Source organism: Coptis chinensis, chromosome 9, assembly GCF_015680905.1.
Source record: "Coptis chinensis isolate HL-2020 chromosome 9, ASM1568090v1, whole genome shotgun sequence".
NCBI lineage: Eukaryota > Viridiplantae > Streptophyta > Magnoliopsida > Ranunculales > Ranunculaceae > Coptis > Coptis chinensis.
Window position 1 is genome coordinate 42,353,623 of NC_141464.1, and position 17,133 is coordinate 42,370,755.

Genomic DNA, 17,133 nt, shown 5'->3' on the forward strand with positions numbered 1-17,133 from the left:
ACTCATCTGACACACTCACTTCCACACAAGCTCCAACAGATGCAGCAAGCCTCGCAGCTAACTGATGCTTACACTAAGTATAAAAGAAAAATTGAATCAAAATCCACATGATAAAAAAAATAAAATCACATAGACAGTTTCCGAGTTATGCACGCAAGAAACAATTTTCTCTGTGTCCCTAGTACTACATTTTTAATATGCAGCCCGTCAATCATCATCACCAATTTACCCAGCAAACATAACAAAGAATCAAAGAGACACATATTAACTCGAGCAAAAAACAGCATATGGTAGTACGAAATGTACAAAACCAGAGAATTCTCGCGATAAATTGATGACAGCCGACTTGGTTGCTTTTTGAGAGGGTTAAAGGTCGAGCATGTTGGATGGTCTATAGGTCTTAAAGCTTTGAAAACCTCATTGTGTCCTAACTCATGGGAAAGTGGGTGTGGGTTTGTTGGACTCTGTTTAAGCCTCTGAGTCCTCCGGTCTACCATTTGTAAATTTGTTTCAATATAACCCACACGGAATGGGCGTGGGCTGATTAAGCATCTAGTTCAAATATAATTGTTCAGCCACAACAATACTATTTAGAACACAATGGCATATCATGTGCCAAATTCCAATTGTCATTGTTCCATCAACATCCGAAAAAACAAAACAATAGCTTTCTTTAGTTTAATTGGCATATGCAATGTATAATGTAATGCTTTATAGTACATGGTTGGGTCACTTGTATAAACTGCAAATTCATTTGAGCTTCAGAACAAATAGTCTACTTCTCAAACAAACTCAATTACCAACACACATTTATAAAACTACAAAAACAAAAAAAAAAAGTGGTGAACAACCCATTTCTTAATTTCACGTTACTGCTCACACATAAAAAACTAATATTTCAAAGCAAATAAGAAATCTTGTAGAAGCTAATAAGAGATTCTCAGTTTCTACACCAAAAAAATAGGTGAACCCAAAGACAAGAATAGAAACATTACAGAAAATGTGAGTACAAGGCATCCTTCGAGTGCAATGTGAGAGAGGAAAATAACAGTTATATCTAGTGCGCCATACCTGGATTGTGAGACGATTGGATTGTGAGAAGATGTAAGCTGGCTATCTGGTGAAACTCCTGCGCAAATCAAGTACAGGAGTTATCAGCTACAACTCTAAAGGATTCTAACGCCACTCAATAATGCAATCAAGACTACGACATATTCACAATTCCTTCAATCCTTTTAAACTCACACTGTTGAAAATGCGAGGGAGACACTCAAACCAATTGATAAACAAGTTGATATACCTCCTAATCCTTATTTACTCTATAGTCATCCTTATCATAATCGCCTCATACATTATACCAAATCCCAAATACACGAAATTCTTTAAATTGGTAAAACAAATGATTTTCGATTAAATGTAACTAAAGGGAAATTAATGATACCATTTATCATCATAACAGTGAATGGTGCTAAACTAAACAAAAACTATACCATACCATCATTGTTATTACTTATTACCATCAAAATGTATAAAAAAAGATAATAATATACACTGATATCATTTCTATTGGTCGAAAAAAACAAACTTTAATACAAACTGATATAATTTTTCTATGGTTTCAAAGTGATTGTAGAAATTGAAAGAGAATTTGATCGAAGACAGAGAAGTTGAAGCTGATTGATAACACAAAACAAATTAACTTACTTGAAGCTGATTGAAGACAGAGAAGTTGAAAAACTTGAGAACCAACAGGCCCAGCAACTCACAATGCTTTGTTGTTGTGAAAAAATGCTTCTGTTGTTGGATTGAAGGATGATTGTTTACAAATCGCGAGAGGGATTTTGTCGAGGATTTTGGATGAGAAATCGCAAAAGAGATACCGGTTACAACAAGTTTTCTCAGTTTCACGATTAGGTGGGGGTTGTATTGGGCTTTTTGTTGGGCTTCACAATTTGGGCTTGATGCCCAATCCAATTCCGGTGGCGCCCAATACATGACCTTTTTTTTTGTTTGTGAGTGTTGTGTTCTCTATACTTCATCAGACCGACACATGAAAATTTCGTGCTTAAGTGACAAATTTCAAGTATCCCAAATTAAGAATTAAGAACTCTAATTTAATTTTGCTTAAAAAACATAACCTCTCTTCTCGTCTTCGACATCCTTGTTGTTAAAAACTCAAGCTTTCATCTTGGAGACTCTCGCCCTTGTTGTTAATTTAGCTTATTTAAGACCTCTTTCTCCGACATTTGTGAACGATTGTGCAAACGAACTCTACTAGTCGGTAAGGTTTATCCATGTTTTTGTACTCATTCTACTTTGTTTAATCTACTTGTTGCGCCAACTCGAAACGTGTAACTGCAATTTTATATGTTTGGTCAAATAAGGTTTGGTAGGAAATTTAACTGTATATATACTTCAATTATTATTATATGTATGAGCTCGAAACCCCTTCCTTCACAATTGTAGCACACCCGTGGTCACCATTCAAATTCAAACATCATGCTACAAACTGTGCTGTGTAATGCTTTAACTATTGTAGAACAAGTTTTGGTTGCTTATGCTGTGATTTTTTATTTTTCCATTCCTTCTTTTTGATAGAATCTGCTCTATTCATCTTCTTAGGCACCAATTCATCCAAAAACATATTGGTAGAAACTGCATGTCCAGTCACGCTCCTGTGCACAACAGTATACTAGTAATACCAAACCAATTTTTCAGAACTTCTCGAGTCGCGCGGTTTATATCAGTGCTTGTAAGCTTTCTTTTTAATCTTTTTAGTAGTGATGAGCAGTTATAAAACTAGGGTTTGATTCCAAGTAGGTATATTGGGTTTTGGGATTCACTTTTTTGGCACCGCATGTTTACTCTGACGAACAACTAGTGCTTTCCGTATCAGTTTTTTTAGTAATTTAAACTGAATCTTTGTTTGTATTTAAACTATGTGAATTATCTGAATAGATTGTATAGCACCTTGAGAGAAAGATGGGAGACAGTGTTAAACTATCGTTCTGTTAAGATGGTTTATTTTGTTTTGGGCAGTTGAATTCTAGATTGTGTTTGTTCAAATTGCATGTTAAGTAGCCTTAGTTCATAGACATCTCTCTGCTTTATCAAACTCCTCTCAGGATTAGAGCCACAATTCTGCCAACGACTAAGTGAAGAATAAGACAAAAAATCACTAGAACCACCTACATTTAGAAGTAACAGTAGATAAACCACCATCAGTTAATAACGAATTATTTGGTCCACCCACACGATTAAGATCATTATCACCTGATTCACTTGCAAATGTTCTCCATTCTGATATCTCGTCTATTGAATGTGCTTCCATTCTGAACTACTTCCGTGTTTTTCTTGCAATCTGTTCAAATTGCATATTTTATTTATAATTTCCACTAAAGAATATTTTGGGGGCAACTTAAGGTAAACTAATTCCTTTTTCCTTGAAAACCTTTAGGAGTTAAGCAAGCCGCAAGCAGAGAGAAGGGATTTTAACGAATATAACCATCGAATAGGCAAGGACGGTTATGATGACCTCTCCGATAAAATGGTAATCAGTTCTATATGTTTTTTAATTAGTTTAGCAACTTTATGCTGAGGATCCCAACTAGAGACCTTTTGTTATGACAGACCTTTTGTTATGCTTCCCTTTTGTGGGCTGATTGGTTATATGCTTCCAATTGAATATACTTCATTTGTAATAAATTGATACCTATTTTCTGCTCAATTTAAAAACTTTTGTTTAGTACAAGAAGTCCAAATGGAAAAGTGTCGGGGCCTAATTTAGTTTATGCCTTTTCTTCATACCCTTATGTTTGGATAGATAGTAAAATAAATTGATGCCTTAATTCACATTGCTATTTAAGTTGGGCTAGCTGGGTCTTCTAGTACAATTGTTCTATGTAGTTTTGAAATCTGCAAGTTAGTTTATGTATGGTACTAGACACTTGTATACTTCTTATGAGATTGCTCGAGCAAAACATGAATTTGGAAACCCTCAAAGCATTAATGCTCTTACAAAGGATGATGATAAGACACGATACATTAGAAGTTGTATTTTGGTTGGTTGGTTGGTTAATTGTAAACTGATGTTGGATAGTGCAATTATTTAGTAATGAAATGAGTTTGTTTTTTAGATTGTTGTGTTATATAGATGTGGATGACAATGCTTTTTCTACTGGTCAATTGTTATTGTTGTTCATGTGACACAAGAGAGACAGGTGATCTAAAAGTGACACAAGAGGGGATCCAGTTGTGTGGGTTTGTAGAAGAACTGACACAACAGTTCTATTTCTTGTGTCAGTTTATGCTTTCCCACGACAAATTTTAGAGGTGTACTGCAAAAAACCGACACAAGTAGTACACATGTTGTGTCAGTTTATAGCTACAAACTGACACAATTGCTATATCTGTTGTGTCGGATTTAGAAAACCTATTGTGTCACTGCTTTTTGTGTCACTTCTGTATCTGTGAAAAACCCGACACATCAGACTTGTTGTGTCACTTTTAAAATAACACAACAAATCTTTTTTTTTAGTAGTCATTGTTCTATTATTCTGGGCAGAAATCGGGCCCATAGGATAGAATTGGGTAAGAATTACGTCTCCAGCAGGGGTGAATCTATGAGTTGGCTGACCCGGGCTGTAGCCCCCCCGCCCCAACTTTGCTCAAAAACCATAAATACAGTGGTAACTGTTCACCCCAAAAAAAGTCAAGAAAGAAATAGTAGTAAAAATTAGTGCTAGCCGCCCCCCCCCCGTTGTTGAATCCTGCATCTGTCCTGGGTGCGGCTGGGAATTATGGTCCCACGACAAAAACATAAAAAGACAGTTTTGCCCTTCATTTTAATTTTTTAAAAAAAAAAAAGACATGTAGCCACTCTCTCTCTCATGTGTCTCACTCTCACTCTCTCCTCTCTCACGCGCTCTCTCCTTTTCTCTCCTCTCCTCTCTCTCTCTCTCCTACTTCTAGAAAGATTTTTAAAAATTACTAAAAAAAAAAAAAAAATCGAAAAATGCAAAAAAAAAAATCACAAAATGAATTTTTTTTGCAATTTTGATTTAATATTTAACCAAGATATTAAATATCGACACATTTGAAATTTTTGAAAATTAAAAATAATTTTTGAAACAATTAAAATTTCAACAAAATAAATATAATAATTTAGAATGCAACTTTACAAGTGTCACGTGCATAATGGTGTTTGCACGTATGTTGTACACATGCGTAATGATATGTGTATGTGTGGTATACACATACATAGTAGTGTTTGCATCTGTGTTAGACGCATGCGTAATTATACACTGTATGTGTATGTGTGTTATACAATGCATGTGTATGTGTGGTATACACATGCTTAGTAGTGTTTGCATATTTGTTGTACACATGTTTACTAGTGCGTGCATGTTTGTTATACACATGCATAGTGGTGTTTTCATGTGTATCAGACTACTACTCCAAACTTAAAAATATCATCGACGACAACAATATCGAAATCGAGATAAATCACATGATTGATTAACATAAAGATTCGATGATTTGAAAAGGAAATTCAATTGTTGTTCAATTGCTTGTCGAATTGGTGCCGAAATCAACCCAATTATTCTTTAATTATCAATAATCTAGAATTTAAAAGTAAAAAAGTAGATTGCAAAGTGAGAAGAGTGTTTGTCATGAGAAAATAAAACATATCTTAAACTACTAATCACAACACACAAATCAACTAGCTCAAAAATGGAAACAACTAGATCTCAAAAAAATTTACAAGTTTCTAGTTTGAGTTTTTTTTGCTAGATGGAGAAAAAGATAGATATTTTCTCATATTAAATCACTACACGCAAATCAGCTAACTCAAAGATATTTTGAAAATCAAAATTATATAAATATTTTGGATAACGGAAATTTCCTTATTTTGAAAGTGTTGTATGACAAATCGAACCTACTAGTTTTGTTAATTAGACTAAATGAAATTGTTAATTGCATAGGCTAGTTCATAATGTTATTTGATTTATCTGTTTTTTTTCTTAGACTCAAACTTCTACACCTCCATTATTTGGTTTATATAATGATATAGTTTTTGTTTTAAATAAGGTGTCTAACTGGTAGTCTTATATATAGCCTATGATATTATGTTTTTATTTTTTTTTCCTTCTTCGTCTGTGATAAAATATCACTTGGCGTAATGCAAAATACACAAGAGCCTTGTGTAATGCGACATCAAAGAAAAGTTAAATTGTAAATTTGTCATGTCACATATTCTAAATTCTAATTGCAAATAATCTTGTGTAATGCGGCAACAAAGAAAAGTTCATTTGTAAATTTTTAATGCCACATGTTCTAAGGCTGAGTCCAATGGCCTCGCATCTTCCTAAAAGTAGAGCAGTGGTAGAAATTACCCCTCATCCGGATTTTACTCTATATATATATAGAGTGTTTTTGAGGAATGCATAGTGCATTCTACGCTGGTTGAAGTGGAGTCAAATGAAAACGATACAAATGGCGCCACTTGAAGTGGTGCAGAGAAGAAAAATTGTCTCCTTTGGTGCCATTTGAAGTGACGTAGAATCATTTTTATTATTTTTTTTTTTTGTTGTTGAAAAAAAAGTGGGTTTCAAACTAACCATTGGATCACCAAAACCCACTCTCTATTCTTATACCACTGTTTTTTTTGAAGGAATAGGGATAAGAAGTTGATAACCATTGGACTCAGCCTAAATTCTAACTGCCCATATGTTTTGTAGTAATTTAATTTAAGGAGCATGCAAAATGATAGACTTTATAACTTTTACTTTTCATCCATTGGAGGGACCCATATGTTATGTATTTATTTTTCATTCTTTTGGAGGGATCCATGTGTTTCCGGTTTCCAAGTGAAACTCAAATCAAATTAACAAGTCAATTACCAAATCTTAACTAATTTAAAAATTCCGGCTCCCACCTACAGTAATGGTAATTCCCTACTCCTGTAATTCCTATAAAAAAAAATGGTACAATTATGTTTGTTTGTGTCACTCTTGGTCTATTTTTGTGATGATTTTGCCTTTTTTTTTAATGACTGTTTTGCCTTTCTATTGATCATTAAATTTCAGATGTGTGGGCAAAAGAGGCAATTCATGTATATAAAGGAAACCAACCCAAAAAAAATTCTGCCAAAATCCAGGGTGCCTGACCCCCTAGCTTCCGCCACTGGTGGTAAATATCATTTGACCAACTTGGTAAATGACCCTTTCTGTAGTGGCCATACCAGCAGTATCGGAGTCTGACTCGACCCACAACTTCAACCAACCTCTTTCACATGCAATAGTTTGTATTCACTCCAATTTTCTTCCACAGCATAAGCAAGAAATCACCCTGTATTATCTCTAAAAGAAGCTCCCATGCAAGCCATTCCAGGATTCCATTTTGCAGCACCATCGCAGTTGACCTTAATAGTGTCACGGGGAGGAAGAGATCACTTAATAATAACCATCTCATTAATGGAGTTATGCATACAACCATTACAGAAAAATTACTGAAAAATTGAAAAACCCGAAAACAAACTTTCCTTTTTTTTCCCCAACCGCCGCTCCTATACCCTCATGCAGTGCCCATTTCTTACTTTGATTTTGGGTTTCAGGAAAAGATAATTTTTTACTTTTGGTTACTCTACACAACCGGCCAAGCTTTGATTTTTCAAGTTGGTTCTCTTGACTGGGCTTTATTTATTTTGACCCGATTAATTAATTTTACAGGTTGATTAAAAGATGAAATTACAACTAGAGAAAAAAGTTTGAATCTTCAGGTTGGGCATTCTTTGCTTTAGTTTCTTTCAATTGTTTACAGTAATTTGTCTCCCCTCACGTTGGTTCTCATGGGGGATTAATTTAATTGGGGAGATTAATTTAATTAATCAACTTTTCTTTATTCTATATTGCTCGGCATCTAATTCTTATGTAGTTTTGTCTATGACCCTGACTTAGCTATCTTTTAATTGCACCTAATTCTCTCCCTTCTGCACTTCCTACTAATCTGTTCTCCCTCTCTCTCATAATCTCTTTATATTCGTCCTCACTTCTTAAATCAAGTTATATTTTAATATGTAAAGGCATGACCCAACTTCTCTATGGTTTCAACTTACATAATGCCTGAACTATTACTTCAAATTTTATGGTTGTTTAATTTTGTGAGAAAACACTGCATGCGTATTAGTTAGACAAATAAATGACTAAATCAAACGTGCATTACTGAAATGTCATTGGATCCCATTAGCACTGTACTAGCAAGATTACTTGGCATTTTTACCCATCGCATTCAAGCGTCGTTAATTTGGTTTATAATGATATTGTTGACCTAGTACCAGTTACTTTGTAGAATAGCCTTGTGAAGAGACTAGTTTACTTTATCATGCGTGTAGGATATGGAAGTCGAAAACTCCAAACAAACTGAGAATGTGGTTGACAAAGGAGGAGAAGAAGAGAAGGATTATGTTTTACTTGATCTTGATGCTGTTTGTGGAGCAGTCCCTCCTAATGCACCCTATGTCTTATCGGTACGTGTAAATGTATAAGTTATATGACCTGATTTTTTTTTTTTTCCTGGATTGGCTAAATTGCTTCAAAGGGGAGATGCGGGTTCGTTACCCGTACCTCTCGCATGCTAAGCGAGCGACTACCATAAGCAATATGGCCTGATATCATGCAAAATGATTGTAAGTATGACTACAAGAGTTTGAAATCTTGGAAAGAGCAGCTTTATAGACAAGCTGAAGCAGTCATTTTCAAGCACAACCATAACCAGATGTCCAATGCCGTATGGCGATGTTTTTTTTTATACTTCTGTTATGCTTATGGCTAAAATGCTGTATCATGCCAATCCATAGGGAGATGTTTCTCAAGCTTTTCAAAGATCTTGGATTAAAGATGTGGCAGATTGGCATGTATTTTGAGGTCATTGGGACATAGTAGGTGATAGTTCATTTTATCTTCCAAACTAGAAATCAATTTAACTGGACATTGAGTTTCCGATTTTTATTTCCATTTACCCATATAATCACCTGATAAATGGTCGTCAACAATGAATTAAATCCATGCATGAAAAACTCTTTCTGTAACCTTCCAATGATCAATGATGGATTCTGGTAAAGATTTTTATACATCTAAATTTCTTCACTGTATATGTCTGTTTCTGCAGATAGTTATGTATTTGAAAATCAGTTATTATGGGTATATTGGAGAGCTATGCTAATTTTTCTCAGTTTTGACTACTTTTGTGTGCTTTAATTTTCTAGGGCTTGGACACCTTGAATCCAGTCTTGGTTATCGGTGACAATTTGAAGCTGGTCAGTTATTTCCTTGCAAAGTTTACGTACTTTAAGTGAGATATGTTATAACTTGTTTGTTACTTGGAGAACTCAAATTACTTAAACGTAATCTGTTTTTTAAAGATGAAATGTCAAATAGACTTTGCAATGATATGCTCAGAGACTACTCTATCTGGTGTGCAGTGTTCCTACCTCCAGGGGTTCAAAACACTAAAAAGGAACAAAAGCTTCCTGTGGGTTGGGTGGATAAACCATGCTTCTGATTTTTCACTCATCTTCTTCGCAAGTGTTACATTATTGTTTTTTAAGGTTTTAGAATCACATCTGTGCCTAAAAGTCCACATCCATGTACGTACACTTAACGAAAGTTCATGAAGTGTTTGGAAGAGATAATAGAATTAGCTTCTTGAACAGTTGAACAGATGCCAGCATTGATCTATTTTATGGTATAGTGGAACAACATGATAACTAATTTGTACTTAAAGAAGACACCAAAGTTGGTGTGCTATCTTTCTAGGAACGTTGGACTGACAACTCAGTTTCACCAGGAAAGAGAATGGGTAAAGAAGTAATCTAGTTTCATTCCACAACTTGACACCATACTGTAACAATGTGACTTTCATGTGGAAATCCTGTTGTCCTGCTAAGTTTCATAGTCATACATTTTTAAGATTTTGTATTTCTTACCACCTAGTCGGTTCTTCACTACTGTTTTTTTTCCCTTGGCAGATTGGTGAGTCTGAAGAAACTATTGGGACATGCTATGTATTCACCTAGGTTACATGGACACGCCCATATTTTGAAAAAAATCTGTTTGGGATCACGTATCCATCGTGTCCGTGTCCGTCGATCCGTGTCGGGACACGGACACATATTGTATTTAATTTACCTCGAATTTCTGATTTACCATCTAATTTAATAAATTTATAATTATTAAAAAATTAATTAATTATTCCTATCCGTGTCCCCGTGTCGATCTTCAATCGCCGCCGTGATCCGACACCCAGATTCCGTGTCGGACATCGACACGCGCGTGCCCGTCAATGTAACCTAGGTATTCACAGAATCAGGTCGATTCCTTCACAATTGCCTCGATCTTGGCTTGTAGAGAAGCTTAAATACATGGTTTGAAGATGCCCTTTGGAATTATTGGTGAATAAAACCCTGCCCTACCGTCTTGATTCTACAATGAGAATTCTCTCTGGTGCACCCATATAATCATAGGTGAAGTGGTGATCCATTGGAAGAGGATGAAAAATTGATTAGCCACAATATTAATCCCTTCAAGTTGCTCATGGGTTGCATTGCATCTTCAGAATCAAACATTCAGTTGATGATCATATTGACAATAGCTAAACCTTATAGTTCAGCCTTACTTGTTTTATGTTCCCTATGGATCAATTGAGAAGTCTCCCTTGCTCTATTGCAATTTACTAGTTTTCAAACCCGTTCTATGAACGGGTGCCGTTATATTAAATTATTATGAAAATTATAGTAACTATGTAGAGTTGTAGAGCTATAAGATATGAATATTATATTAGTTTTTACTTAATTTTTGATGTGGATAGCTATGACATATGAATATATGAATATTATATTGGGTTACACTAAATTTTTGATGTGATTCTTATGAATATCATTAATCAGTATATCTCTCACGTTGAAGAAAGAGATGCTGAAATAACCTTAAGTTGAAATAGCTGTCACGTAATATTGCTTCAATCTAATTATTAGAGAATGATACTGGGCTACATTATGAATAAATTAAGATCGAAAGCATTTAGTAATGGTTTCTTCTTTGTTTAGCAAAAAGTGTTAATCTTTTAAAATTTACATCCATTATCGGCTATATTTGGTGGTTTTATGTAAAGGAATTGGGAAATAAGTGATTGTGGACAAAGTACAGTGTAAATTGAAGGTTGCCGAAAACCTGTAGGATTTGAGGAGAAAGGTTATCCTGGTTGCATTATCCCACAACTCTTTCATTGTATATAGAACTTGTTGTTGATTGGACATGATGTCTTTTTCAGGTCTTTTAATGTAAATGGTGTAAATTCATAAAATTTTGTAATGGCAAAAGTAAGAGCAACAAACAAAGAAATGCGTGAGAAGAAATGTTATCACCGCATCTCTCATGTTATTTACGATTATGTATTAATCTTATGGGATAACGCTAAAGATAGAAGAGACAATAACTCGATTTTCATATTTCACCTTTCAAGTGAATTGAAGCTTTCATTTCCTCTTTCTATGCATTTTCATTGTTCTTTTCTAGGATAAAATAGAAGATGTTGTAAGGAAACCAACATGAATATTTTGTGCGGCACTTACCTTATCACCATGCTAAAATCACTGGCCTCACTGTGTTGATGAACTTGGCTTGAGGTTTTATAAGGAATGGTGAATTTATAAGGAAGAGCAAGAATAATCTGATGCATTCTAGGCAAGGGTTACCTCCTTGTGAATTTGGTAGTTCGATATACTTTACGTCTATCTCTTTGCTTGCTTATGTTTGCCTATAGAGCAAAGAATTACGCATTACTCGTTGTCATTTGCCAACAGGGCATAATTTTGCACTTGGGAGCAGCATTACTATTTTCCTTTCTATATTGGTACTCGAGTACAATCTTGCAAGCATTGGGCCTAAGCAGATATAGCTGATCAAACCCAAATGTTTGCGCGCGGCATGCTCCCTCAACTCTATGCTTTTGCTCAAATTTGGCAATCTGGGGGTTTCTTCAAGCCACGTAACATTGTGAACCCCTTAGCTTACTTGGTTACATAGCTACTTTTTTTTTTTTTGCATTTGCTTCTTCCTTGTCTATGAGCTTTCAAATGGGCTTTGAAATGGGTTATGATATATTGATTTGGTATCCGCTTACTTTTAATTTTGTTATGTTATACTAAAACAGAAAAATGAGTTGTAACAACGCACAAAAGAAATCATATAGAAAATTGCTTGATTTAAAATTACTAAAGATATAATTTCATATATGTAAAAATGTCTAATAAGTCATCTCATCTCCAAGACTGAACAGATAATTACGTAGAGAGAATCATAATTCTACCATTCCCTCTTTATAATTGCCTTTAGATAATTAATATCTTCGTTCAGACTTTGAATTTCTTCTTCCTGAATTTGTATGCACTGATTTCTAAGCATGTCGTTCTTTTCTACAATCTCAAGTTTGTTGCAAATTTCTTCTATTTCTTCGTAGTTATAGTCTACTACTTCAAAGCCTATCTCACTTCGCAGAAAATCAATTGCTTTCATTGATGCTTTATTTTCTGAATCTTCTCGAGTTGTTGAGTTTCCTTCGAATTGGTGATTGTCTTTGATGTTAATTAAAGATTGGAACGTCAATTGATATTTGACATCCGTATTGATTTTCTCCCAATATTTAGTTGCAAAATTCGGGTAATCTATCTTTAATATTTTGGTGCGGTGCATTAACATATCTTTGAATTTTAGAGGGATAAGTTTTGAAATTGGATTATTTGCATCAATTTATAGATCAATTTATTGTTAGTAAAACACTTGAAAATTACAATTAACCAAAAAAAATATGAATTGTTTTGTAAACATGATTGGCTTTGCTCAAATTTTTGGAGCCAGTTTTTCTTGAGGAACCATGTAGGTTTTCTAGATTAAGGTTGATACTATCAACCTGTATGAGTGCGTGTTGTATCCTTAGAGATATTTCTAGAGCGTGAATTGGGTCATATTGGAGTGCTGAAATTCTATTGCAATAGGTACTACTTGTAGTTGTGATTGCTACACTATTACTTTGTTACATTCTCTCTGTTTATACTTATTTATATGATTCATTGTCATGCGACTAGATGTGGGCTGAATTTTTGCTATGTTGTTAACTCCAGAGACTTGATTTTCAAGACATGGTGCTTTCATTACACTTTTAGTAGTCGAGCTCGAGATGTCTGCTTTCAAGGTGTGGTAGTAATTCTAAGTGTTCAACACAAACCACGATAATCAACACGGACCACGTGAGTATATATCAACACGAGCATTGAGCTCGAGATCTTTGCTTTCAAGGTGGGGTAGTCCGAGAGAGAAATCAATAATACCAACACTAATACTAATGGTTCGGACTACAAATAGTTGAGCGTTTGAATATTGAAGCATTAGAAAATACCTTACAGAGAGTTACTGAAAAACAAAGGTATGATCTCTTTGTAAGCATATAACTGTCTGATTCTTTGTTCGGTCACTATTCATGTGGGTTTTTCCGTTTCCAAAAAGAGTTTATTTCCTAAAAGATACATATAGATTTCTCCGTTTCCAAAAAGAGTTTAATTCCTAAAAGATAGGTAAGTACTAAGATGTACAAAAACTTCTTATTTAGTTATCCCGATTTTTCAAACTTCTTATTTAACCACAAAATAGTGACATTACGCGGAAAACCAATTGTGTATCCTCGAGCACCACTAAATGTTGAAATACCACCATCAAAAAAGTTGAAATACTGTTTGTGCAAATCTACAATAGCTGTAATAGTATTAACCTGTCATATGAAGTGATGAACTGCAAATGCTCAGATTTAATTTGGATACAAATCTAATGGTTATAGTACAACCTCATCCTCCATTGCATCTCAGCCAGATTTTTGTTACGTTTCACATCTTGCGAGTCCTGTGGTTCAATGAGTGGAAGGCATGCAAGTAAGAACTATCAAATTCAGAACTAATTAGATATTAAAGCTGGTGTCGGCATGATCAGACACTCATCGTGGCGAGCAAAAAAAGGGTTTGGACAGCTTGAGTTATTTGGATTAATTATGACATAAGAACAATTGTCTTTAAAGATAAATTGAAACTTTTAGAGTTTACTTGTAAAAGCTCAAAGGAACTTTCAAACATATAAAAGAAAGCACCTCAATCCATTGATGGGATTATGGACATTGTAAATTATGTAGCACGGATACTATTACAACCTCCACCTACACAAAAGTTCTAATGGTGAACAGAAAACAAAGCATGCTAAATAGTGATCCTGCTCATAAGGGAAAGCATCTGCATACATGCACCAAGACCCAAGATACTCAAGGGAACACCTGGTCATAATAAAAAACAAAGCCAACCATCAAACTGAGGGATATGCAATGAAACTCATAACAAATAAGAAAACAAAAGTTACCAAGTAGGTAAAAACTCAAAATATATATACTGCTTTGAAAACAATCCTCAAGGAGATAACTAACATGCTTCATAAAGTCAGCGGTTCACATGCATATCAATAAGGATTGTAATCTAGAATGGGAACAGGAGAAACGTTTGCGACCTATTCAGAGATTAACATAGGTTGGAGACAAATCGTCCCACAAATATTTTTAAAATTCATAGCTTCTCGAATCCGCAACATTTTAGGCTTAAACTAAGTTAAATAAGGATTAGTATAGTCTTGAATCAATCTTTGACACATATATGATAAAGTTTGGTTATCAAAATGGATATCTAATCGAGAACTTCAATATAAGTATAATAATATTTTCCTAATCCAAGTTCATGTCTATGTTTTTATTGTCATTATCTTTGAAATACTCAAAGACAAATACATATATGGGTTTCAAAAAACCATACCTAATTTATTGTAAACGGAGCGGTGAACCGGTGTGTGTCGAGACCGAAAGGTAGAAGAAAAACTGCGAAAAGTGTAGAAAGCATAGTTTGATATGGTTTAATAAATATTCCAAACTTTCTAGTCAAAACATCTTGGACCTTGTAAGCAAATGTAAATGAACCCTTAGCTTTTCAATAGATTACCCGATAAATTGATTATCGGAGAGTGAGAGCGATTAAGGTTTTAATGGTGATAACAGAGGGCTTACTCTTCAATCTTCTGCGAACAATTGAAAGAAAAGTTTTAGATTAAGATAGTTGTCTTCAAGCAAGAGGCTAAAACATAGCTAACACAATTTGTTGCTGGCTTAAAGACTATCAAAGCTTATCTCTAATTTTCCAAGCCCGTATGTTGAGTGGAACCTAAACTTTGATAGAGAACCATATCCATTAGAGAAGTATATAGCACAAAAGTAAGAACCTAGTATTAGCCTATATATCAGCCTATCCGTGTAACTTATCCAATTACGCTCTAAAGAAAAAAATATTAGTGTATAGTTATCCAATTACGCTCTAAAGAAAAAAAAAACTGAACAACTCAAACTATTAGGGTGTGAGGCAACCTTTCCTAGTCTAAAGTGACTTGAATAACAACACATACGTCTAGATGAGATAAGATGAGATAAGACATGCAGTGTATTAAAGAGTTATTATTAAAAGAGACGAATTGAAAATGCTTCCATTTATGTTGGAGATACGTCAAACATATCTATATTGGTCAGAAATTCAGCTCTTAGTCCCTCGCCATCAAGTTTGCTTAGTAAGGGAAAACACATTGTGTTACACAGACCAATGAGAAGCAACTCAGAGGCCTTGTGTAATCTACACTTAGTGAGTGAAACCAAAGATAAATTACTGTGTATATACCTTTTACATTTTGTGCTTCTCATGCATCATGGGTTCACTGTTCACGAATCAAAAAACATTGTACATTCCACTTCATTATGTTCAAGCTATACCTTGTGCTAATGGTTAATTTTCTACACGTCCCAGTTTTTTTGTAGTTGATACTATTTTTGACAATGGCATAAAAACATATCAAGAAATAAAAGATGTTTACCTTTGAAGAAGAAGAACCCGATTAGTTAGCCTTTGCCGAAAGAAACCTGAATCTAAGAAGCGACGATGAGTTGCTCAAGAAATTGCTTCATTCTTCTTGTACGTACTTGAACAGCTTGACTTGTACTTGAAGTGGACAGAGCAAGCAACCTGAAACCAACGCCAAAATAAGTTATCATCTCTTCCAAAACTATTTGTAAAAGAGAATATAAATAAGACATTCCACTCGTTAAGCAAAACTAAAAGAGATGCAAAAAAAATTGTATTATAAGGCAAACACACAGTTTATTCAAAACATCTTAATCCAGTATCCCATTCTTAAAAGAAAAAGAGTGAGATGGTAACTCACATAAAAAAATAGAGGTTTCTCTGTGTTAGCAGTAATTAATCATATACCGAAAAGCTTTATAGATAAAAATGAGAGTACCTCTCCCCAAATATGTTGTCAAAGGCGTTATCAAGGTGAGGCGGTGGACTATCCACAAACACCTAGGCTTTGCCTAAGTGGAGATTCTTATCGATTTTTTTAATTATTATTATCATTTCTATTGAATATAATAAGTTTTAGCAAGTCTCACTTCTCATTGTTTCAGGTTTAAACAAAACCTTAGTAATAATAATGTATAAGCCTATGAAAGAATCCGACAAAGTAAACTCTCATTATCAGATTTTTCAAGAATACCATAAGTTTAAACTCTAGTTATGGGGACAGATCGATTACAGAGATATTAGAGTAAGATGGAATGACATTGGAGATTATATATAACTAAATGAAAAACGGATATTTCAAATAACTGAAACTACATTAATTAAAATATTTGAAAAATGGGCATTGAAGATTACCTTTAATTGAGAAATTGGTTTGGTAGTTGTTGTTCAACATAAGATGGTGATTATGATGGCGGTTGAAGAGATGGAGCCATGGAGGAGTGCTACCTTCATTTGAAACACCATCAATTCAAAACATCAAATTCAATTCAAAAGTCAAGCAAGGAGACATGAAGATATAGAGAAGGGAGATTCGATGCCTTTCAACGGAGTAACATAAGATACAAAGAACTAACATATAATTTTTTACTTCATTTACCGTAGGAGAATATGGGACAATATAAGCTTATCAAAGGTGATAGACATAATAG

At 34.4% G+C, this 17,133-nt stretch overlaps 1 protein-coding gene across 5 annotated transcripts in view; it reads left to right on the top strand.

The window, feature by feature from the left end:
• Positions 1-2,021: 2,021 nt before the first annotated feature.
• The window catches only part of LOC147476114 (uncharacterized), a 28,242-nt gene continuing 13,130 nt past the window's right edge, over positions 2,022-17,133 (top strand). Inside the window, exons 1-6 of one of the 5 annotated variants that reach the window (XR_015208253.1) lie at positions 2,022-2,281; positions 3,458-3,550; positions 7,731-7,780; positions 8,393-8,527; positions 9,266-9,316; positions 9,482-9,719. Coding sequence is in view for 3 of the 5 variants with exons in the window: in XM_086583366.1 (XP_086439492.1) it covers positions 2,430-2,518; positions 2,623-2,752; positions 3,458-3,550; positions 8,393-8,527; positions 9,266-9,316; positions 9,482-9,673 (690 nt within the window). In the remaining 2 variants the exon portion in view is untranslated. The other 4 variants (XM_086583368.1, XM_086583366.1, XR_015208254.1 and 1 more) reach the window with 4 other exon arrangements.